At 38.5% G+C, this 25,652-nt stretch overlaps 2 protein-coding genes and 3 non-coding genes across 5 annotated transcripts; 4 read left to right on the top strand and 1 right to left on the bottom strand.

The window, feature by feature from the left end:
- Positions 1–2,907: 2,907 nt before the first annotated feature.
- On the bottom strand, positions 2,908–9,197 carry slc3a2a (solute carrier family 3 member 2a). Its single transcript, XM_034224772.1, has 11 exons — positions 9,045–9,197; positions 7,739–7,950; positions 7,460–7,644; positions 6,430–6,603; positions 6,213–6,307; positions 5,969–6,105; positions 5,399–5,508; positions 4,249–4,448; positions 4,061–4,138; positions 3,722–3,941; positions 2,908–3,633 (listed from the first exon to the last, which is right to left on the bottom strand). Exons 2-11 carry the CDS (start codon positions 7,933–7,935, stop codon positions 3,503–3,505), a joined length of 1,527 nt encoding a protein of 508 aa, XP_034080663.1. The 5' UTR covers positions 7,936–7,950; positions 9,045–9,197; the 3' UTR covers positions 2,908–3,502.
- Positions 9,198–14,349: 5,152 nt separating this feature from the next.
- trnam-cau lies at positions 14,350–14,421 on the top strand. Its single transcript has one exon. It is a non-coding gene; the product is annotated as a tRNA-Met (tRNA).
- A 1,936-nt stretch (positions 14,422–16,357) lies between these two features.
- Positions 16,358–24,867, top strand: snx15 (sorting nexin 15). Its single transcript, XM_034238302.1, has 7 exons — positions 16,358–16,559; positions 17,282–17,438; positions 17,766–17,881; positions 18,388–18,676; positions 21,112–21,285; positions 22,571–22,768; positions 24,542–24,867. Exons 1-7 carry the CDS (start codon positions 16,461–16,463, stop codon positions 24,667–24,669), a joined length of 1,161 nt encoding a protein of 386 aa, XP_034094193.1. The 5' UTR covers positions 16,358–16,460; the 3' UTR covers positions 24,670–24,867.
- Positions 23,606–23,687, top strand: trnal-aag. Its single transcript has one exon. It is a non-coding gene; the product is annotated as a tRNA-Leu (tRNA).
- On the top strand, positions 24,241–24,322 carry trnal-aag. The gene has a single exon. It is a non-coding gene; the product is annotated as a tRNA-Leu (tRNA).
- Positions 24,868–25,652: the final 785 nt, after the last annotated feature.

Below are 25,652 nucleotides of genomic sequence, written 5' to 3'. Positions count from 1 at the left end.
GTGAAATAATTAATTCAGCCCTGAAACACAACACAGAAGTGACGCTTATGACAATAATCATTCATTCAAGTACTTGAAGTGGTTACCAGTTATAAATACCTGGGTATCTGGCTTGATGATTGTCTTACTTTTAAACTTCATGTCAATAACCTGCTTAAAAAGCTGAGGGTTAGACTAGGTTTCTTTTTCAGAAACAAGTCCTGTTTCTCTTTTGAAGCCAGGAAAAGGCTAGTCACTGTGACCTTTTTACCTGTGCTGGACTATGGTGATTTGTTGTATATGAATGCACCTGCCTATTGCCTGAACAAGTTAGATGCTGCCTATCACAGCGCACTGAGATTTGTCACAAATTGTAAAGCACTTACTCATCACTGTACCCTGTATGCCAAGGCAGGTCTGCCATCACTTACTGTAAAGAGGCTCAGTCATTGGTTCACGTTTATTTATAAAGCTTTGTTGGGTAAACTCCCGTATTATATCTGCTCTCTGATAACACAGAGAGTTGCAAGCAGCTATTGTCTGAGATCGCATGATGTAGTATTGTTAGATGTGCCAAGAGCAAGGACTGTCTTAGGTAAGACAGCTTTTATGTGCGCAGCTCCACTTGCTTGGAACAGTCTTCAGCAAGAATTGAAACTGAGCAATCTAATTCCTCTGCATGTTTTTAAAGCTAGGCTAAATGAAATGCTTGTTGATACTATGGCCACTTGTAAATGTCTAACTATGTAAATGTATCCTGTAAATATAATGTATGATGTCCTTTATTGTTTTATGTTTCATGTGGAACCTATATGCTGCAGGTCTCCCTTGAAAAAGAGATCTATGATCTCAATGGGACCAATCTGGTTAAATAAAGGTTTGAAATGAAATGAAATGAAAATTCATCATCCAAGGTGTAAGAGTATATATTTCAAGACGTGACATTTCTTTGAAAAATTCCCAATACCTCAATATGAAGCTCACTAAAATAATCTTTGGAAACAAGCATGTTTTATATACTTATAATAAAAATCTATACAAAACAAGTGTTGAGTAGAGGGACTTTATGATTGCTTTTTAAATATATGGAATATGTCGTTTTCAATCACATGGATCTCTAATGTATAGTAACATGTAAGAGTAAACTCATTTATGAATCTGCAGTGAAAGCTGATGAAAGGTCAGGTATCTTCATGTCACTGTGATGTAAAAGGTGTGTGTCAGACTCAGACTGAGAGTCAGTCATGAGTGTGCACGGCGGTGGGTGAGACGGTGGTTGGGTTTCAGAGCGGCGTGGGGTGATGTGCTTAGACGGGCTCTGATTCCCGGTATCATCAACTTCAAACCTCCCCTGCGATACCACAGCGGCCCTGTATTATACCAAGACCCTGAAACTCTGAGAATTAACCTGAGTTTCAACTGTTAAAGGGACTGTTTGACATTTTTATCAAAAGGATGATTTTAAATTGAAGTACTTAAATGAGAAATTGCCAGGTCGTTGGAGATCACATAGGCTATGCATCAGAGCAAATGAAACTGGTCAGAAATTAATTTTTTTTACAGAAAGAATAAAGCACACATTGTCAGAATTTCATTAAATACAATTTTAAGTTGCATTTTCTGGTTTTTAGAGTTGATTGACATATGTGTGGTTTCAAACATTTGGCTGAATCAAAGAGGAAAGTAGGCCTACTTATGCAGAAAACTCCCTTTCAGAGTTGTAATAATAAATATGTATAATAACAAATATTTTATTAAGGATGCCTTAATGTCTGAGCAACATTTTATTGCTGTATAGTAGCTGGTTGAGATGTAGCCAACCTTAACTACTTCATAAACTCTTCTGTTGCTAAATCTAACATTTGTAAAATATTATTTCTTTTTAAAAATGAGAACTTCAAATGAACTAGTACTACAGCTGCCAGATAAAGTTATAATTTGTATAGTTCTGTCTGATGTGCAGCAGAGTACTTTAAAACTGTTCTTAGATACATGTACTTAGTTGCTTTTCATGTTTAATAAAAGTATAATTACGTACTAATATCAAGTCGTTTAGGAACATCATGCCAGACATCAGGCTGGACTCCAGTTCATATAGGAGTAAAATAAGTAGTTATATCATAATCCTGTGTTTTTAACGGCTTGTTGATAAAGCAGTTGTTTTTTTTGCTCTACTTCTGTGTCACTGGCTGAACAATAGCTAAAACACTTACGAAAATCCACTTAAAAAACAGACGGTTTTAAGATTAAGTAGACTGTGTAAAGCACTCCTTTAGGCAACGTTTCATTCAAGCAGGGGCACTGCATATTAACTAAAAAGAGCAATAATTGAAGCACTAATGTTAGGAAAGGAACAGCAAGTTTCAATCACACAGGCAATTTGTCTCAAAAGGTTTTAGCAATTGAAAAGTCCTATTATTCCCATCTATAATCATTCATTTATAGAAAACACAGTTTGCACAGAGAGGATGTTTTAATATAGACAAAATTGCTCACTCATCCACGTGTTGATGTCAATGCCTATTTATCTTACAGAAAATTTGTTTATAAATCATTTAATTTATGAGAATATTCTCAGAGATGGGTATATTGAAAGTTATCTAAAATAAAATGCACATAGCTTCATATACATTTGACATTAAAGTCAAGGTTTATGACAGTATTACTTTAAGACAGTCATGTATGACCCATTTAGTGAAACGTAGCACAGCGTACATTTCAGTAAAGTACAATAAGCCGATGAAACCCATCCAAGATGCTGATAAAATATAGACGTGCTTCCTCCGCTAACATCTGTGACACACTTACACACCTGTACGTACCGAAAATAGTGAACGTCTCATCTGATATGATCTTAAGCACAAAGAACTCAATCTTATAAGAATGTAGTCGCATATAAAAATAAACATGAGGCATACGCAGAGTAGGTACAGTTTAGTGTTCTGTTTATTTTCAATTCAGTTCACTTATCAGAATTGTTGCCAATCACAAAATGTTGTTTACTCGCACTTTAAAAAGACTTCAGTCACCCTTGATGTTAAAGACAGTAAAACTGTCACTAAAAAAAACCAGAATTTTTTCAAATGTAAAAGAAAAGAAAAACATAACAAAAGAACAAAAAGGACTGCCAAAGAAATGCCCAAAGAACAAACAATGGAATGTCTTCACATATTTGGACAATGTTGTTGACATTAAATTATCACAAAAGAATAAAATGCTCAGTGCATATCTTAAGTGGTTGCATTTTCCCAACAAAACAAGATTAAAACTAAAATGTGTGATAAAAACCAGAAACATTCACCTGGGTTTATACTGGCCAACAAGTTGGATGGCAGACTTTCTTTGACCCTATTCACTTATGTTCTGACTAAAGAATATTGTCTATTTAAAAAAAAGTAAAAAGAAATTCTCAATCTTTTGACTATCCAATCTTATTTTTAAGGATATGGGCTGACTTCAGTTTGTCTTTAAAACAAGTGATGTGTGCGTAGCTTTCTATAGTTTGGCTCCATCTTTAGCCCGTCTAGGGGAACTGCAGCAGGACAGCTTGTCCGGGTGCGAGGACAAATTTGTCCAAGGTGACGGTGGAGTCTACCACCAGAGCTTCATCTGTCGCCAGCTTCACCGTGGCCGTTTCTGGCAACTCTAATCCCTCTGCAGGAAGAAAGATCATGTTGTTAAATAATGAACAATATGGGGATGGATACATAACAGCTAAACTAAATATTTCTGCTGAACTTGCCTGTAGCTTCCAGTTTGAATGCGAGCGTCTCAGACGCTGCTCCCCAGTTGACCGCCGTTATGTACCTCTCGCTCTGGTCCCAAATGCGGAGGAAAGAGAGGGAGGAGTCGGAGGAGGAGAGAGGGTAGTAGTCACCGTGGAGGAGGGAACGCTCTTTGACTCGCAGTTCGCTGAGGGATCTAAACCACTTCCTCACAGCAACGTATTCTTTTCGCTGAACCTGTAAATGTGAGAATTGGGGAAATGTTGAACTAGAGCTCAACCTGTAAACAAGCCAAAATAAAATAAGGCTAAACTAAAATTAACTCATTTAAAATGTAGACTCTGTAACTCTCTTACCTCAGCAGTGTCATTAACAGCAGTTCCTTCAACAGGTTCCTTCTCTATGTCCCAAACCATCTTTGGTGATTCTGATCCCTGATAAAGAAACGCAAAAGGAAAAACGTTACACTTTGTAACAGCTGAGGTAATAAAACACGTTTTTTTTTTTTTTAAAACTTGAATTTCTTCTCCATTTTGTAGCTTACAATTGCCTGAAGGCCAATCTCGTCTCCGTAGGTGAACACGGGGGTTCCAGGCATGGTGAACAGCAGCAGCTGGTAGAGCCGGATCAGAGCAGGAGTGGTGGCCCGTTTGGACAGCTGGTCCTCATGGGCGGCACCGAGACCCCAGGCCACACCCCTCTGCTGAGAGCTGAGGGTGTTCATGTCCATGATGCGCTGCACACCTGCACAAATTCAGATAAGATTATCTCTCTGTCTGGTTGTTTTCACACAAAAGCAGACATTTACACTGACAGAAATGCTATCCTTTCACACTCAATTCAGATCAATACTAAGCTAGGTATGATACTTTAAGAGGTCCCATGTCATGCTTTTCCGGTTATTACCCGTCCCCTTGTGTGTTATCTAGCTTTTTCTGCATGTAAACGGTCTGCAGAGTCAAAAACCCTTAAAGTACACCCTGCAGCGAGTAAAACTCTAACACAGAAAATACCTGTCTATGCTGCCCCAGAACTCCTCGTTGGAGATTTCTCTTTTTGCTAGTGGAGCCTCACACACAGTGGAGCGCTTACACTGTAGGTGCGCCGCGTTTGGGGGTGCGGGTGCTAGTGGAGCCTTGCAGATGGGGGTGCTGCAGCCCCCTCAGCACCCGCCCTTCCCATCCATGGTGCTCAGGCTGAGTTTCGCAGACCCCACGCAGCAGCCAGGAAACGACACCAGTAATAGAGCTCACACTGTCCCCTCCTCACAGCAGCGAGCCGTGCAACGTCCCGCCAACACGGCACCCAGACCCCACGCAGCATTCTCATCTGTTTGTCATTACTGGTGTCATTTTCTGGATGCCAATGCCATTGTAACACATAATCACTGATGTTCCGCTGTAACAAGCCGTTTAGGACAGAGAGTGAATACACATACTATACAGAGATGCTGTATGAGAAACCAATGTGAGTTTGGAAAATTGCACAATATAAATCTATTCTAGTAGACCTCAACAACGGAATTATGATCAGTAGAAATGGCCATGACATGGGACCTTTAAGTTTATAGAGCAAAGTGCATGAGGTCTTGACATTTTTCAAGTGTATGCTACTATGATATGATTGTTGTACAGCCTTTCTGCTTTGTTTAATACCGACAAACCAGTCAAAAACACTTTGAAACATGGGCGTACCTCCATTCCTGCGGCTGAGCAGGTCGGACAGGACCAGATCTACACTTGTTGTGTTAACAAGCTCAGACAACTCCACATCCGAAACATTTTTAACCACGCCGATCAGCACCCTTGAGAGAAAGACAATGTGGTGAGATTACACTGCTGACACTGGTTGTTAATAATAGAAAATGCTAAATTGTGGCATCATTTTTAGATATTGCATTAGCAAAAGACAAATCAGATATTTTAGAAGTAATTCTTTGAACCCTCCACAAGGTGTCGCTTCACCAGAGAGAGTAAAGCTCCACATCCTTTCTTGTTGATCTAGCTCTCCCTTCCCCACCTACAGTCCCCTGCAGCACTGAAATGCTTTTAATCTCGACCCCAGGAAACATTGCCATGGTTATACTGACATCTTACGACGCTTTGAAAATACTAGTTCTGTCCCAATTGAGGTGAAATTAGTTTCCCAATGTAAACGAATGTTGCTATACTGCAGGCAAGAGCTACATTTATTAAATTAAACATTCATTGTTCCTGCAAAATATGTTTAATCATGCAGAACCAAAGTTAGTGAGCTGTAGTTACTTCTTCTTGGTTTCCTCAGTGAGGTTGCCCTTGACAGCAGCCTGGAACTTGGACCAATCAATGGAGTTGGTGGCCGAAGTGAAGTCAGATACCTTAATGCCATCAACTCCCAAATCCAGCCAGTACTCTGCTGCATCCTGGAAGACAACATGAACCCTTTAGCCACAGCAAGGAGGAACAGTTCCTCACATGAAGAACACTTAGTATCTCACTAAGATACTGAAAAAATGATCATGGAACATACATTCACTTTCGCCATCACGTCATCAAGCTCACTAGGGCTGAACCAGGGAGCATTTCCCAGGTAGTTTGGGGTCAGGTCAAGCACCACAGAAATACCTGAGGAGAAGTAAAAACAATAATGAGATGCTATTCTTATTATCAATGGAGAATGAGTCAGTGGTTCATACAAAATATGGTTTTACAGCCATTTATCAGATTACAGTCGTATGATGACCTACCCTTCTTGCGAGCCTTTTCCAGCACAGCGAGCAAGGCTAGCTCAGTTCCCTTGGTGGGGTCGATCTCTTTAAGATTCAGGGTGGCTGGCATGTCGCGCTGGATGGTGTGAAGAGGGCCAAGAATCAGGCCTTTCACCTTCAGCTTGTTGATTTCGTCCAACCTTGCTTCGACGCCTAGAAACAGAGGGGCTTTGTCAGTGGGGTTTCACATTGGAAAAAGACAGGGAGTTGATTTGTAAAGGGTAGGAGGGACGTAGAAAGAGGCGACAAAAGGCTTGAGAGACATTTTGATGAGTTAGGAGACAGCCAAGTAAAAAAGAGCTATTCTTTTAGCGAGTTATTGACTCAAGGCAGGAGCATGTGAATGGCTCCCCCCCAACACCCTCTGCTGGCCATGTGCAGTCTGAGCACAAAAGGGGCTTGTGTGTGAAAACACCAACAAGTCACGTGCGGTAGTTGGAATTTAGCCCAAGGCCTGCTGGAAACCAGAGAGCTGCCCAGTAATTCACTTTAAGGAGAACAGTACAACCTGTTCTTCCTTCACCTTGAAAGAACATTTATAACAATTGGGAGAAAGAAATCCAAATTAGAAATGTGTGGGTAATCATTTTCACTATCCTTGTTAAGTGTAATTTGAAGAAAGAAAATAAAAATAGGAGGAATAAAATCTAAAGAACTTTTATGGTAACACCAATAAAGAAGAAGTACTGGGTTGCCTTGACCTTAACAAGTGAGTAGGAGAAAAAGGAAAGACATGACTTGTCGGCGTTTTATGTCCTTTAGACCTTGAGTCACTCTTTGTCAGCCTTGTCAGCAGTTTGGTATCAGGCTAGCTGAAACAGGCCACGCAGACCGAAGGAAACTCAAGACTGTCACAAGCCTTATCCTTTGTGAATTAGTGTGGGTTACAACATCAAGGCCAGTCCAAACTCTAAAGATAAGTCTGACTCTAATGTGAATATCACAGCTGCAGGATATATTGTTTTTCTGCAAAATAACCGATGATTTCGATCAATAACAGGTACTCTACCTGCGAGTCCATCGGCGAAAGCTTCAGAGTCAGAGATCTGGTACAGGGGTCCTTCATTCCACCAGTTCATCTCGGGGATGGGTTTGCAGCGAGGGGCCTGGACAATGATCACTATGGCTCCAGCCAGCATGCCAACCCAGCCCAGCCAAAAGAGGATCAGAAGCGCCCAACGGGTTCTCACCCATCTATACATAATAATTAAGAGTGGGGTTAAACAAATATGACAGCAATAGAAGACCTGTATTTTTCTAATAAGGTGTTTGTTGAGTCTTATCTTACCCTGGAGTTCCAGCAACCTTCATCAGCTCCTCTTTGGACAGGCCGGTGAAGGTAACCTCATTGTCCGGGACCTTCACTTTCACAGTGCCATTTTTCTCTCCACCTGCAGGCGGGCCATCACAAGTCATGGGCTGCTTCTCAGGGTCCATCTCCCGGAGCTCCACTTCCTTCATGTCTATCTCTGCGTCCTTAGTCATGGTTGAATCTGATTTCTTTAGAGATGGAGGTAGAGATAAAGAGAGGAACAGATTGTCAAGTTAATTAGTTATTTCTCCAGGGCAGCCTTAGTTTCTCTGGACAGTACTTTGGGATCAAAATTGAGAGAAAGAACAAGTTCCTTGATTTGTTTGTCTAACAACTGTTACGTGGAGAACTTTTCAGTTAGGATGTGAAACACTTAAAAATGAACTAGCTAGTGTCATCCGCTAGTTCATGATTCAGATAACAGTTTGTCTAATTTGCTATTATAAACTCCTTTAAACCACTCATACAAAAACACGTGTTAACCCTAATGTATAACCTCTTAGCTTTTTAATTATATATATATAGTTTAATAATTAACTTTAGACTCTCTAGAGCAGATGCTAAACGGATTGTGGCCATTTACCCTAATTAAAAAATAATGTTAGCCTGTTGAGCTCAAGCTAGTTCAGTTTTCGGAGCAAGTAAGTGAATAAAGGCTCAGAAAATTAACTTTAGCAATTTACACTACTCTTACACTGCTCTTTGTATTAATAGCTTGTGTAGCTCTAACAAAGAGTGACATTTGGCAGACATCTCTTTAAAAACATGTGTTATAGTGAGTGTGTTCAACAGTTGAAACAGCTGCAGTTATGGACATGATGCCTTCACGTAACTCAAACAGCGGTATTAACGATAAATAAAAATAAGATTGCCAATAAGAACTAAGTTAGAGAAGTAACATTGTCTAACTGTTGCTTTTGTTGTTGCAATTTTGAAATGTAGATGTTTTATTCATTAAACCGGAAGTAAGCTGTTGTTTTAGTAACGTTCAGTAGTTTTACAAATCTTTAACTGAATCGTATGCTTAACTTGTTTATCATAGTGAAATCGATTACACATTGAACACATTTAACACATTTAATTCAATGAATGAGCGACGAGACACCATTTTGTATTATGCCGTGTATTTTGTATTAATGATGTAATCGAACCCATCCTTACATCATCTGCTGCCACACGCTGCTACTTCCAGTGATTACTCTATTTCTAACGCGTTTTCATGTTTAAATTAAGTTGAGCTTGTTCTGAGGCAACAAACTCCATAAAGTGGATTCTACCTTACCTGTAAAAAGCTTTAGACTCCGTGCTGTATTTTTTCTTTGTTTCTCAGTCGATAATCCTGTGTTGAGTACTAATCCTGTTTCAGATGCTGGCTCTGTATTTGTAGTTGCTCTGACGTCTACGCCTACGGAGGGACTGCCCAATAATATCTCTCTGTTGCCACAAAACACACACGCACGCACGCGCGCACACACACACACACACACACACACACACACACACACACACACACACACACACACACACACACACACACACACACACACACACACAGAGAGAGACATTAGGCTTCACCCGTTCTACAGACCAACAATCATTTCAATATCAAAAGACCAGGTTTTATAAAATTATTCGACATCATGCTTTAAATTGTAATGTATAATGTCTATATCTTTTTGGATGTGTTGCATAAGGACAAAAGTATCCTTAAATGTGTCTGTGTCTGTCTTTACACACGTTCAACCTTTGCCCCAGTGTGGTAAACTACATAAAACGTACTTATTACTTATTCAATATATTTCAATTAGATATGAAATGTTGGAAACTTAGTTTTTGTATAGCCTAAATCAGGGGTGTCAAACTCAATTTCATGGCGGGCCACATCAGCATTATGGTTGCACTCAAAGGGCCGATTGTAACTTTATACATACATAAATATATAATAAATATAAAATAATGTATTATATTACATTATTGGCTCTGCATTGGATTATTATCAGTTCTGGTAATAACTCCATAAATAACTACGTCTGAAAGCAGAAGTCTAGGGCACATAATTGAAAGCAAATATTCAACAATTACGCCAATTTCAGTGTATATTATATTCTTTGCAAGCTCTTGCGGGCCACATAAAATGAGGTCAGTCAAGGCCTGCGGGCCAAATCCGGCCCGCAGGCCTTGAGTTTGACACCCCTGGCCTAAATCTAGCAGTGAGAGGTTGCCTAAATACAAATATGCCGTGTAAAAGGACTATAATAAGCTTAAGCGTTGGCTTATTCATATTTCTTTTTTAAATGTAATTCCTGAGTGTTATTTACTGATTTGTATGTGCATTTCTTTTGGGAATAATAATTAAAACATTATTAAATGTACCCTGTAATACTTACAACAGATAAGAAATGCAATTTTAATAAGGAAATTCATGATTCTGCACATTTCTGGGTAGCCTGCACATTTTCAGTGGAAATGCATGGTCTAATAATTTGGTTATGCAAACGTTTCCTGGAGATAATATAATCAATTAGCATGCTGCTGAGGAGCTGATAGAGGTATTGATTGGGTTACTGCAGGCTAAGGGAGAGGCCTTTAATCTTTTGATTAGTGCAAGTAGTAGTTCTGTTCTTCACTGATATAATTTAACCTCCACTTCCCACCCATTCCCACCTTTGGTTTATCATGGAGACTTCATTTGCACAGTTATTCTCTTCAAATAAGAAGTGACAAACACTCACTGAGTAATATCTTCAGCCTGATAGGATCCTGCTCTCGCTATAGTCATCATCAATACAACAAAGACAAGTTATTTTTTTAAATGCGTTAAAATACATTAAAACATGTTACAAACCTTCCAATGTTCTCTGGTAGATAAGAAAACTTTACTCCTGTATTAAGCAGATCATTGAATAAATCAGTTTTTTATAATCATGTATTAATAAGTCTATTTTTAGTCTTTAAAAGTAGATTATATAGACAACAAAAAAAGATGCATTGGATGGTTTGCAAGCAATTGATTGAGTGTTTCATGTAAATGTGATTTCTTAAACCATGAGCAGAAAGAACCATATTTATTCTAACCATATTTGTTATGGTTAGAATAAATATGTCTTCTTTTTTTTAAACAGGATCTGAATTACAGTAACAAAATCAGACCGACAGTAAAAACACTTTTTCAACAGTCAATAATGTCAGGTTGTTTACTTTGTCTTTGTTTCCATCTGTGATTCTGCTCTGAAGCCTTCTCCAGCTGTTGTTTACCTTCATAGAGTTACAGCAGCCGCACACTTCTAGGAAAAGCATACACATAATCTCTATGACATAAAGTAGTGTGGCATGTTTCAGGCTGTATTTGTGTACTTTAAAGTGTGTACTGCATTGATATGTATTGTAATTATTACAAAGAGGAGTGTGAAAATGTCTGCAAACAGAAAAGGACTGTGTGCAATCTATCTTTTGTCTTTTATTTTTGCAACTGTACAAAAATTTACTTGACCAATTTTGGAAACACTCCACTACTTTACTGCTGTAACCTTTGCATGTGTGTGTTTGTTATGTGCTCCTGTATGCACTTTGTTTAGTCTGGGTTTGTCTCTGATCACAAAAACCTTAACACATCCAGCAAAAGCCCCATTTTCACTCTTATTCAAAGCAATTTATTGGGCCTTGGGACACGTGACGTCATGTAAGAGGTTCTCAAATCCTTGTCCAGAACAGTTGGTCCTGTAGAAAAAAATCCAAATGAGTGGGGGTGTATGGGGCTGCTGTGTGTTTATTTGTTGATCACTGACATCCTTTAACTTCAATTATTGAGAACAGTAAACTTCAATAACGTCAATGATGTCCTTTTGGATGTAGACAGGAACTAAATCCCACGTGTTTAGAAGCTATTTTTGCATTGTAGAGTAGGTACCATCGCTCTCCTCTAAACAAACTCAGACACACACCATCTGCTTCTGTTTTTAGCCCGGCCTGTAAAGCACACAATGTGTTGAGATGAGTTGTAACAGAGCTGTTGACTGCTGGCTGATATAAACACCCTGTGCTGTTGATCCAGAAAAGATCATGGAGAGACGTAGAGTAAATGTCAATGGGACAGTCTTTATTATTTTTAGACTTTATCTTCTTAATCTCTTCTCCTCTTTTGACCAACTTTTTAGATTTTAAAGACAAATAATGGAACAATGTTTGGAAAGACATCTGTGTATGATAGTAGGAGATTTGAGGACAATAAACAAGAGGAATAGGCAGAAAACAAGATTAATTCTCCTATACCGATTGTCATATTGTACCTTTGTGTATTTATTTCCTCATATTTTTCGCTTTTACAACTTAACTCTATTTACTGTTTTGATTTGTACTACAAGATACACCAAAGGAAATTCCTTGTATGTGTAAACTTTCAAATAAACCTGATTCTGAGAGGAGGAGGAGCGAAAAGAAAGAGGAGAAAACTTAAAGAGGGGAGGGGGCAGTGATGTGAAAACATGTTTATGAGTTGAGGGGTGTAACTAAACTCACTACAATATTTGGAATGGAACATGGTCACAAGTATTAAGGGAAACACAACACAGAGAAAGAGAAAATGTGTTGTCTGTTGAGTCTTCACAACCAAAACTATAGCAGGATAACAGACTCAAGCAACATTTTAAACTCTAAGAGAGGGTGCAACTTTGCCATAACAGTGGAGACAGGTTCATTGAGGACACAATCATTCACCCTGAGACTTGTTCTTTTGTAAAGCCAGAGTGGTTTTGGCAGAAAAGGAGGGGACAGTACCGCCAAATCCATCAGCAAGAATGCACAAAAAAAGAGAGAAATGAAAGGAGGGCAAAGTTGATGCATATTTGTCAGCAGGGGGGAACAGGCAGGGATTACTGTGCATCACAAGCACTTTCAGAAAGACAGATCTGCTTACTGTGGAGTTAAAGCAAGACACTTCAGGCAAAACCAGTTTGGGCTGGTTTGCTTCAATCATTTTCAGACTAGTGGAAAGAAAACATCCAAATTACGCATCTTACTGTTTATTTATCTAATGTTGTCTATTTGCTTCTGTAGATCCCAGCGTTAGGTGATGCCTCATTTGCATAGGCTATTTAAACGTACAATTTAAAAAAAAACATGAACACAATATTGCCTTAAGATCCGTAATACCTTGAGAAGTTTCACTGATGTCATTTTGTTTCCCTAGTATGCAACTGTCTCCCTTTAAGTTGATTTGATGGCAAGGGTTATATAAATCAGGAAACAAAGGGATTCATGGTTAATTCTGTCACTTGAATTTGGCCAAATTCTTAAAGCATATTTGTTATTCCAGAGATCACACAACTTGCACAAAACATAGTCATAGACCACTATTTAAATGTATATGCAGGTATAGGCATAAAGATCTAGTAACAAGACAAATACATATTTAGCATTGTTGTGAAGAATTATTAGTAATACACTTTTTTTTTGTTCTAATGTTCCTAAAAGTTGAACTTCCAGAGTTGCAGTTCCCTGCTTTGTTCTGTAACAAATCAGTCGGTAGGGCTGGAGGGACTCACACACACATGAATACACACAGGGCCTCAGTAAAGCCGTGTCTGATCCCTGAGAGGTTATTTTGCAAGACAGCGTGAGCTTGGGAAAAAAAAGAGCAGACCGAAGCCAGTTTAGACCAGTTTGGTTGAGGTCTTGTGCTTTCATGTCATTGTTTCAGCCTCACTGCAACGAGCACTCCTACAGTTGAGGGGAAATCTATAGACCACGACGTAGCACTGATATTAAGTGAATCATCTACAGAGGAAATTGCAAAGGAAACGTCTTTATATTCAATCCCATTGGGACTTTGTCATATTGTGTAATTGTATTGCTCCACTGATATGATTGTGGGTGTACATTCAACACACACTATGCCTTGGTTGTACATTTTAATAACTTTACTTCAGTCTCTCTCCCCTTCTGTTTGTCTTTCTGTCTGCAATAAATCACTCTGTTCTTTTTTGTTCCATATATGTGGCCTAGTTTCTCTCACAGACAAAGGGGGAGACTGTTTAATGTGGCTGTACCGGTGAGAATGGAGAGCTTGGACAGAGCAGACACACTCAGTTCATCACATTAGTATAATCACGACATGTGACATCAAGAATATATTGAAGATCAAATCACATTGTGTAGATTCTACATGTGTTGCAGTATTAGCAACACATCCTGTTGATAAGACGTTAAATCTAAAAGATTACAAAAGAAAATGCTGTCCTACTGCAGGCAAAGCAACCCTTACACATAACATTGTTTCCAAGTTTCATGACATATTAAAGAATATTGGTGTATTTTTACCCTATATATGTTTTAAATCAGCACATTATAATGATCTATTGCCCAGTCTAAATTCATCTTCTTTTCCTTCACACACTATTTCCTCTCTGTCCTTCATATAAAGCTGTCCTGGTCTACTGTTACTGCTTTCTCCCTCCTTTTCACTCGTGTTTCCCCCTCTCCCTCTCCAACAATGGTTGCATGTTACGTAAGAATGTGGCTCTCTGTGAGAAGAATGCTAAATGCTCCAATTCACACGCGTTAATCTCTCTCTCTCCCCATCCCCCATGTGAAGCAGAGTGGCGCAGCGGAAGCGTGCTGGGCCCATAACCCAGAGGTCGATGGATCGAAACCATCCTCTGCTATTTTGAACATGACATGTCAAAATATAAAACACTAAATACCGTATTATCACCAACATATAAGGTCGTCTATCTGTGTGGATTCTGTGGAAGTATAGAAATAGGTCATCAGTAACGGTAGTGGAAGAAGTATACCAGAGCAAAACAGAATAGCATTAAGTGTATCATACATTTAGCAAAATAAGTACACTACATTTTTAAACTAAAATACAATAACTTGACATACGAGTAAAATCAAAGGTAAAATGTATAAGTTTTAAAGTTAATAGAAACACAAATACTTGGATTACCCTTAAACGTGAGATATATTAAGAAAAATAAGTAAACATCTGGGTAGCTTCTGGTTTTTGCCCACCAATCTATAAAGTCTATTATAATTGGTGATTATATTTTGTATTCTAAATCTGCTCACTTACCACCATTGATAAAAACACATTCAACTGTAATCTGAACACAACCTCACTGACTTCCATCTGTCAGTTTCACATCACTTAAGCCAAACCAGACGCACAGGTTATCTCAAATCAAACATTTACCTCATTTGTGTGTGCTGCACATTTTCCCTTCAATTTAACTGGCAATTACCTGAAGAAGAAAGCAGTGTCAGTGACCTTACAGTCTGCTGGACACGATCTCACACTCAGTGAAGCTTGTTAAGACCTTGAGGAAGATTTTTTTTTTTTTTTAATTCTTTATTTATTTGGGGTCACATTATTTTATAATACAAGTACAGTTTTTCAAATCATATATTTTTAGAGACCCAAAAGTGACAAATGAAATAGCAAACAAAATTAGTCAAAATAAAAATAAAAACGAAAAAGTACACAGGGGTTGTTTGAAATAGCAAATGTCGACACATGTACATATGCATTCATATCAACATGCATATATGCATACAATACACACACACATACATGTGTCCATACATACACATCTATATACATTCAATCGGTGTATAGGAACAGTCAAACAAGGGATGGTCGTCTTTGGGATATGTAAATTCTCCACTTTTTCCATATTTCCTCAAATGTGTTTTCCTGTAGCCTCATTAAGAATGTCATTCTTTCCATGATATAGATTTCATGGGAAGATTTTGATGACAGAAAACAAAACAGTTTGACGAGGAACTACTGAATAGTTTGATCATTTCAGTCAGTACATTTAAGTTTGAGTAAGGCCCTCAAACATTTCACTTCAAAGAGAAAAGCTGGGAAATAAAGAACAGCCTGGAAAAGAGATGAGAAGGACTATGTACAATATGAATGCACAGCTGGAACTTCCTCAGCAATACAACAAAGTCTGTTTTTCTCTCTTTGTTGTATTGTCTCTAAGGGAGAGGCCAAGACCTGCTTGGCTTTTCTTATTTTAGTATCTTTGAAACAGAAACACAGAATGTATGAATGCAGATGTCTATTGGTTGTATCAGAAGAGGTATTATCAAATACATTCTCAAGAAATATCATGTTACAGTATTTCTATTTAGTTTAAAGTTGATTTTCTACTTTAGACTTAGATTAGACTTCACTGGGTAAATTATATTAACCTTTAGCGCCCTCTGGAGAATTAAATTGGTCTTTACATCAAGTGAGAAGTTTTTTGCAAATACAATCCTGATGATTGACGTCCTGAAGTTTCCATATTAGCGCATTAAATTACTTTTTAATTAAAAAAAGGTAAAAAGAGCAAAGACATTATCCCATTCTCTCCCTAACAATGCTCATTTAATAGGCATGATCACAAATGAATGAAGGTCATGCAAGTGAATAAAATATATATATTTTTTAAATTATATGTATATTAAAAATATATATATTTTACTTCTGCTATTCATACACATCATATTAACAATACAGAGAAAACACAATTAAGCAATTTGTCGTCCAATTTGACGCTTCTACAACACGCAATCACGTATTTTGCACACGTCACTGACCAGGAAGTGAGCGAAGAGGAGGGACGGGAAAATCACAACAGAGAGCTACTACTGCTTTGACAGCTCTGTGTCTTTTGCGGCTGAAACACTCTTTCTACGGGGAAGGGAGATGTCACGAAAACCTAAAGATGAATACTACCGTTTTTTCACCGTTACCGACCCACGCGCACACGAGAAGGGACACACCGAGTACAAAGTGTCAGCAAGGGTTGGTTTTCACTTTTTATCTCTCCTTAGCTACAGAGACATGTGTACTTGTTACCATACGTAACAACCCTGTGTTAAGCTAATTTACCCGTTATTTGCCTTCATGTTGTATTATTTATCTTACAGCATATTGTTTTGTATGTTGTACCATATTTCTTTGGACGTTCACTAGAAGTTAGTGACTTTGTTTTGTTGTTACACAATGGAGTCACATCTGTACTAGTCATAAAAACAAAGCAGCTAGCTCAGTAGACAGATAAATACACAATGGGCCTTTTATTTCAGGCAGCAGTGCACAGAGAACACTGAGGTGAACTTGTGATTCCCCCCCCCCCCCCCCCCCATGACCACTAATGCCCCATGGTCTTCCCTGGTATGCACACATAATCAAATTGGATCATATCTACAGAGATTCATCCTCCCTTATATTACCACACAACAACTGAATGACTCCATTACTCATTGAGAATGTCAGAACTATTGTCTGGAGATAAATAATCATTTATTGGTTTTCTTTTATTCTTTTTTGTACTCCAAATAAATGACCCTAATCACAATAATAACAAACTATGGCTTTCCGAATATATTTGGCCAATAAACTATGTTATTATGTGCTATTCTGTTAATGAATGTGGGCGTTTTTGCAATTGCAATTTCTTATAGCAGTTCTTTTTGTGTCTTGACTAGAAAAATAATCAGTCCTCTCTCCTCTCTAATTTGTAGTTTGTGTCAAAGCGCCACCCAGAAGATGTGAAGGAGGTGGTCGTGTGGAGGAGGTTCTCAGAGCTGAAGAAGCTCCACGGGGAGCTGGCCTACACTCACAGGAACCTGTTCAGAAAAGAGGAAGAGTTCCCATCGTTTCCCCGCGCACAAGTCTTTGGTATAATGGCTAAACATTTATATAAAATCACTGAATGTGCGACATTGGCCGGATAACACAACAACAATGTTTTTCAAAGAAAGTCATTCAACACAAAAGCATTTTCTAAGGTGTTCAGCTTTCCTGTGCGATAGCTTGTTGATCTGTTGATGATCCACTTGTTCCAGCTAGCCTATTCTCAGCATTTTGTAAGGGCTCTTGTTTCATTTCCCCCCAGCGTACTACATACTTTCACAATTGGAGATGTAGCAACACAGTTGAGACATATATACTGATGGACAGTCACCGTTTATAGTACTTTAAAAAGAATCCTTATTTCTTTTTCAGGAAGGTTTGATGAAGCTGTGATAGAGGAGAGGAGAAAAGCTACAGAGGCCATGCTCCTATTTACTACCAGCATACCTGCACTCTACAACAGCCCACAGCTCAAGGACTTCTTCAGAGTAAGACACACTCACACACACATATAGCAAGTGAAACTGATATTCCCACTGAAAAACCCATGTCAAACCAAGATACATAGATTTTTTAATGTTGATAAATCTGCCAATTATTTTCTAGATTATTAAATGTATTGTTTGGTTTAAAGAATCTTAGAAAATTGGTTAAAAATGAATGTCCACCCCAGTTTTTCCGAGTCCAAAAGTGTCTTTTTTGGCAATATAAAAACTGTATATTCACTTTAATGTGATTTAAACAGAGAACAAGAACATTTCCATATTTAAAAAGCGGACAACAACATTTTCACACATGTTTGCTAGAAAGATTTAATTATAGATAGATCCCCTATTAAAATAGCCAGTGATTTTTCTAGTGATGTAATCGATTTATTTAACAATTCATTACAGCTCTTTTCATTTTGCATTGATAAAACATACCTCTCTACAACCCCTCTCTCTCTCCCCACATCTACCCCATTCTTTCCCTTTCCCCCCCTGCTCTTTCTCAGGGTGGTGAGGTCACGAGGCCTCTGGATGCCCCCCCTCTGTCCACTGCCGGGCCTCTGCCTCCCCCTCTCATCCCCCTCCCCAAGCGGAGGGCCTCAGACTGTGAACCTGCAGAGGAGGAGGAGGGGAGGGAGGCTCCCACCTTACCCCAGGACCTGGGCACCAACCTGAGCTTAGATGTGGGAGAACCAGAGGTGGCCGCTGAGGCTTACAGCGAGATGGGGGGCTCTCCGAGAGAAGAACCAGAACCAGAACAAGAGGAGCTCAGCGACACAGAGCTGGATGACATAAGTATGGCGGGGACAAATGAAAAAAATGCATTTGTTTTGTTATTGCCCTCTCATTTTTTTGTATATGTCTTTATGAAACAAGGACCATGCGTACAGATACACCCTTGTGCCCTCCTCGGGCATTTTTGTACATTTTTCCTGACTTTTCTTTTTGATTTGGAGATCATTTCAGCTGTGTTACAGCTTTTGGCATGGATTTTTGCAAGAAGTCTTCTTTTGAGTCAAATTTTTGAAATCCATTGTCGTTTACTCTTACATGTTTTGTATACTCTCGTGATGCATTTTGCACCCTCTGGACTCCTTCGTGGCAAAAATGTACACGCTCATAATAACTGCTATTAAATCATCATACATCAATATTTTTTAAAACTTTTTTTCCATGAATCACTTAAACAACTTCTAACGTGCTCAAAACTACCAAACATTCAATCATTTTCAGGATTTTAACCCTTTAAATGCCTGTTTCATTATTTGAATTATTTCATTTCTCTTAAAAGAAAACACAAAAAATGACCCTTCATCTGAAAGTGGAGAGGACACTGAGGGTCCGGCCCACCATCCACCACCACGGGGGGCTTTCTTCTCACAATCTGTGAGGACACCCTGGTTTTCCCCAGCTCCTGGGGAACGACCTCCGTTCTTCTCTGTCCCCTCACTGTGGACTGGACCCTCAGTGTCCTCTCCACTTTCAGAGGAAGGGTCAGAGGAACTCCAAGAAATGCTGGACTCCAGAGAGCATTCAGTGTCAGACCCCCCTCGAACCTTGTGTCTTCTTCAGATGATTCCTGCAGCTCGCTGGCAGAAGAAGGCTTCAAGATTACTTCTGAAGTCTCTTCTGCACTGAAATGCTTCTTCATTTGAGTTCCTTCTCTTTGCTACAGGTCTTTCTCCTTCTCTGCTCACTAAAGAAATAAGCCCTTGGTCAAACTGCATGTTTATCTTTGGCAGCCAGCCATAAACACACTAACAGTTGTTTTTTGTTTTTGAGTAATCAAGCAGCTCTTCAAAGACACATCAAACACATCCACAAACATGGCCTTTTTTCCCATGGAATGATCCGTGCATGCTTACAGATTCTCACACACACACACACACACACACACACACACACACACACACACGGAGAGGGAGGAGAGGTGTGTGCTGGTTGTGCACAGGCCTACAAAATTGTTGTTCTATCACCTGAGAGAGCACCAGGTCACATGCTGCAGGACCTGCTGGTCTGCTGCTGGAAATGACACACACACGCACACATATATATACACACACACATACATACACACACACCACTCTCGGGGCCCCCTGGTAGTCACACGGCTCCATAATATAACTGGCAAAAATGTAAGAATTTCATGCATCGGCCTACAGTGGGAACATGGTGTAATCTGTTGGAATAGAGTAGAAATATAAAATATCACTACTTGTCTTCTAAATGAAATGCTGACATTACAAAATGCATGGTTTTATACTGCAGTGGCAGTGGGATAAAAAAATGTGGTCTGAATGGAAGTCAATGAGGCATTTTTGAGAGAAATTAAATAATTCAAATAATGAAACAGGCGTTTAAAGGGTTACATTCCTGACAATGATTGAATGTTTGGTAGTTTTGAGTATGTTAGAAGTTGTTTATGTGATTCATGAAAAAAAAAGTAGAAAAAGATATTGATGTACTGTATGATGATTTAATAGCAGTTATTATGGGCGTGTACATTTTTGCCACGAAGGTGTCCAGAGGTAGTATCTGACACTACGTACAAAATAATAATGCAGTCAAATCAATTTTGTTGCTAATCTTTGACTCATCCAAGACTCTAATAACCACCAAAGTTCCATCCCTCTACTAATTATTATATTGAAAATAATTCATTTTTTGTGTTTTTTGTCATAAATAATGAAATAATTCAAATAATGAAACAGGCATTTAAAGGGTTAAATTCCTGACAATGATTGAATGTTTGGTAGTTTTGAGTACGTTATAAGTTGTTTAAGTGATTCATGAAAAAAAAGTAGAGAAAAATGTTGATGTATGATGATTTAATAGCAGTTATTATGGGCGTGTACATTTTTGCCACGAAAGGTTGAAAATTCGAGGAGGGCACAAGGGTTAACCTCAAATTGATACAATATGGTGTTTTGTAGACATATAAAGAAGTTTCTTTATAACATGACAGGGAGAGATACACTCACTAATGTATAATAAAAAGCAGTAATTACATTTAAGTTCTTAAATTGAATTCACTGTATTTATTTTCCTATCAAATCTTATTGAATAAATGTATTGTATTAAAATGAAGTGTCTGTTTTTCCACAATGTTCAACTAAGAGACAATGAAAAAACAGACACAAAATAACATTGGGGATGTGCAAACAAATGTGTGTCCTTTTCTTTCTTTATTAATCTTGTTTTTACCTTTTGCTCCATGTTTCCATCTCTAGTTCCATTTCCCGACCCATGCCAAGATGAAATCCCCCTATCACCAGAGTCCCAGGAAGAGTTTGACTCCCTGTTTGATTCTGTGGCAGAAGATCTAGCCTCATCCCCAAAAGAGGAAGGGCCTCCTCCTCTGACTGACAATGACTTGGCTGTCTTTGACCCCTGCTATAAACAAGGTGAAATACATGTGAATGGATATGCAATACTCAGCCTTCTAAAATCTGTACAGGCTTTTTAGTCAAGTAACAATTGACCATGTTGACTATTATTTTACAGACCTTCCTGCCTAAATTAGTCTTAATGTGTCATGCACATGTAAAGTTGTGATGCTTTCTGATTTTCTTCAGTTGTACTGATCTGGTTACAATTTCCCAAAATAAAAAAAATTCTATTTCTAAGAGTGGATTTTTTTGCATTTATGTTGAGCTGACCCTTCATCACATCCTGACCCTATGCTGTGCAACACAAGAGACGGTCAGAAAAAACAAGCTATTGCATGACATTTTATCTCAATAGAAATCATTTCTTCAAGCTTGGTTAATGATTCAGCTACACGGTAAATAGCAAGCATTCGGTTACGTACATAACAAATCATTGAAATAGCTCTTAGGTACAAATGTTATTATTACAACCCTCTAATCTTATGTGTGCCTAATCGATATCTGGTTCCCATCCAGAGTAAATGCTTTTTTCACAGGTAGTGTGGCCGAGCAGCGCTGGATTAGGAGTTATAACATTGCTTTCTATGCATCAACATTTCTTTGCCGTGATTGGTCAATTGTTGGACGAATGTTGGAGCAACGAACATAATTGGCCAACCAATGTTGGAGCTCACTTTTTCATTGGCCAATATTCTGCAGCTGGTGTTTTAAGGCTCCAGTCTCATTTGAGGCGTGGGTTCGAATTCCATCGCTGCCAAGGAAGTTTTTCAGCAATCGTATTAATTCTGAGGACCAACATTTTGTACTTGAAATGTAGAACATAAATCTATGGTCTATGACTATGGTCTTTCAAAAAAAGTCATTTCCAAGCTCATTGAGGCTACATTTCAACAAATACATTGGCTGTTTCCTAAACAATGATATAAGATAACTTTCAGAAACTCTTCTCACTGCACATCAAACAGTAGAAAGAGCAGTTCATTTTGGATTTGAGAGTTGACTTCAAAGTCCACGCTTTTTGGGGTATAGTGACGTTTAAGTAGGGCAACAACTAGCAGTTTTTGTCATTATCAATTTATCTTCTGACAATTTTCTTAATCATTTTTCAATACTGTAAAGTCTATATGATAATTCCCCACAGCCTAAGTTGACCACTTCAAAATGCTTATTTTGTCTGACCAACAGCCCAATCACCAAAATATATGAAGACAGCTGTAAAGTGACTTTTTTAGATCATTTTTACTCTAGTTTTGAGAAACAGTTCTATTTGTTATTTTTTGTGTCTATCTCTCCTTTCTAGATAAATCCAATTCCTGCTCTGACTACTCAGACTTATTCTCCCTGCCACCAACCAGTCTGGACGGAGGGGACGTGGGTTACCTAAACCAAGCTGCCACTGAGCTAACAGCTGCGATGGAGCTGGAGAAGGAGGGAGAGTTCAGTTCTGCCATCCGCAGGTACAGGACGGCCGTGGACACACTGATCACTGGAGTAAAAGGTGAGTGTGGGGGATTGAGGAAGATGAGTTGGTGGGGGAGAGAAAAGGAGGGACAGCATAAAGTATTTACTTCAATCAAAGACACACATGCTAACGAAACGCAAACAATGTAGGGTTAATACATATCGATGAATTGAATGATCAGTTATTTTAATGAGCTCATATCATTGACACAAAGTGAAAACATAAATGCATTTGATCATCTTTAAGATGCAATTGTTTGTATTGATTTGAACCAAATTGCATAGTATCATACTTATATATAATAAAAGCACATATGTCCAAATAATCCATATCATATATTATCTTTTATTAGGTCAAGTCACATTTTGGCATGTGTGTTCAATGCACCATTTTTAATATGCCATTTTACCTGAATGCTCACGCCCATTCCTGCATGAAACATGAGCCAGCTTTGTTGCTATAGGAACAGACATGAACTTGCGTGACAAATGTTCTACGTTTAAATAAGTTTGTTCTTATCCACAAATTACATTATGCATTTAACTATATCTTATTTACCATATTTGCTCTGCACTACATAATCCGATATGCTGCTCACACGCACTGACACATGCTCTGCACACAGCTGATACACATGCACTGACACATGCTCTGCACACAGCTGATACACATGCACTGACACATGCTCTGCACACAGCTGATACACATGCACTGACACATGCTCTGCACACAGCTGATACACACCAACATGTGACCTCATCCATTTAGCAAAGGTAAATGCTCTGCCAGAAATCTGTTAATCACTGATGACTTATTGATTTCTTAGGCAAAGCCTTTTTCTTTTGTCCGTCTGCATGAAAGTATGTTTTTATGGGTAGCGTGGCCGAGCGGTCTAAGGCGCTGGATTAAGGCTCCAGTCTCTTCGGAGGCGTGGGTTCAAATCCCACCGCTGCCAGTGTGCTTTTTCAGCAGTAGTGTGATTTCAGAGATGTTGGATCTCAAACTGTAGAAGAGTCATTCATGATGTTGACAAAACAACATTGCTCAAATCATGTCAAAATTCATATCTGTGTTTGAGATTGTGGGAAATGCAGAACAACTTGCTACTGAAATGTATTTAACAATAAAGTCTTGTATGTCTGAAGTGTGAACAACTGTAGGAAGATAAAGAAAACTCCAGACAGAATGAAGTACTACTAACTAAAAATGAAAAGGGATTAAATGATCATGGAGTCAGTAGGTAGAATTGGCTAAGAGGTTATTTATTTATTTTGATAAACGACTGAGAAATATTCACTTTATTATGTTATACTAAATGTAGTCTGGGCCTTGTGAGGTGTTCTCTACAACAAAGCATGTGTGGTATCTGCTAACATGTGACTCCTCCCTGATGGGTTATCTATGGTTACTGTGTGCTTCTCAGTGACTCAGTGATCTATTTCTGGCAGAGAAGTCACTGACCCCCCGCCGCTATTTGTTGAGGGACGATGACATGTGAGCTTTTACATGATAGCGTGGCCGAGCGGTCTAAGGCGCTGGATTAAGGCTCCAGTCTCTTCGGAGGCGTGGGTTCAAATCCCACCGCTGTCAAGAACCTTTTTGAGCTTAAATGTCTTTGATTGATTGGTTTATTATTGCCATTTACAGTTAAATAGATCAATAAAATCAATTTTAATCAAGAGTTTTCACATTTTCTCCCCTCTCTTTTCCTCTTTGTCCCCTTTGCCGTTCTCCATCTGCAACCCCAGGGCGGTAATGCCAATATAATTGAGAATAATCATCTTTGTATTCTTGTGTCTCTCTCTCCAGGAGACCCCGATCCGATCCGCAGAGAGTCCGTGATGAGAAGGACAGCTCAGTACCTGAAGCACACGGAGATGTTGGTGGACAGGCATTCCTCGCCTTCAAACACTCTCACACACACGCAGGACTCTTAGAAGCACACACACCTTTTGATATATTCTGTTCACACACACGAGTATGGAAGAGTAAACCTACCGTAGTAAACATTTCACGAATGAATCAATGGAAGTAAAAGCCTTAATCATCAAATAAATATGAAGGTTATTTGAATGATCATACAATTTATGCACAGAAAAATAAACAAATTAAATATATTAATTTGAAAACATAAGGATAAGTAAAGAGAGGAATAAGTAAAAACTCAAAACAATTTGAACAAACAAGAATAAATTAGCAAATGATTGAAATTGGTAAAAAACAAATACATTATATGTATTTCTTCCATTTCTGTGTACAATTGATTGTATATTCAAATGAATCTACACAATTACCGACTCCTTAAGGCTTTTATTTCTACATTATTTTTCAAATGTAATTATTTATTAGGTAATTTTCTAGTTCTCCATACACACAGACAGATCAAAGACAGAGAAGCTCAGGGTTGTGACATCCTTACGCACACATACATGAAGACACACACTCTTGAGGTACACAGTACACTGCAGACTACTTTAGCTGCCTCTGTGTTGTGCATCATCTGTTAAATGTAAAAGCTACATTTAAAATAACATGAAAATATTACTTTAAAGCATTAATAGATACAATCTGTGATCTCTCTTTCTCTTGTTTGATTCCTTCCTTTCCTTCTCAATGCTTTCTTGTTGAATACGATTATATGTGTATATCAGTCATTTGCATTTTGCACAAACAATGTTTTTGTTAATAAAAATGAGTCAATAAGAAATCAGTTTTTTGGTTGAATGTGCAGGTAACAGTGTTTGGTAAGACTGTAACTGCTGCATGTTCAATTACACAATAAGATGGCAGTGCTGGACATTAACTAAGTACATTTACTTAAGTATTGTACTAGTACTTTGGTTAAGTGTTTTACTTCTATTCTATTTTATACATCTACTTCACTATATTTAGAGTTGCACATTGTACTGTTTTGTCCACT

This window comes from Gymnodraco acuticeps, unplaced genomic scaffold (assembly GCF_902827175.1).
Source record: "Gymnodraco acuticeps unplaced genomic scaffold, fGymAcu1.1, whole genome shotgun sequence".
Classification (NCBI taxonomy): Eukaryota; Metazoa; Chordata; class Actinopteri; order Perciformes; family Bathydraconidae; genus Gymnodraco; species Gymnodraco acuticeps.
The sequence above is the reverse complement of the archived record's forward strand: the minus strand, read 5'-3'. Positions and strand labels throughout refer to the sequence as shown.

Coding starts and splice junctions, on each gene's coding strand:
- snx15 (XM_034238302.1), top strand. CDS start 16,461: ATGTCACGAAAACCTAAAGATGAATACTACCGTTTTTTCACCGTTACC. Junction 17,882..18,387: donor AGCTCAAGGACTTCTTCAGA/GTAAGACACACT, acceptor GCTCTTTCTCAG/GGTGGTGAGGTCACGAGGCC. Junction 18,677..21,111: donor CACAGAGCTGGATGACATAA/GTATGGCGGGGA, acceptor TTCCATCTCTAG/TTCCATTTCCCGACCCATGC.
- slc3a2a (XM_034224772.1), bottom strand. CDS start 7,935: ATGACTAAGGACGCAGAGATAGACATGAAGGAAGTGGAGCTCCGGGAG. Junction 6,308..6,429: donor GGAAAAGGCTCGCAAGAAGG/GTAGGTCATCAT, acceptor ACTTCTCCTCAG/GTATTTCTGTGGTGCTTGAC. Junction 3,942..4,060: donor CTGTTAATGACACTGCTGAG/GTAAGAGAGTTA, acceptor TCACATTTACAG/GTTCAGCGAAAAGAATACGT.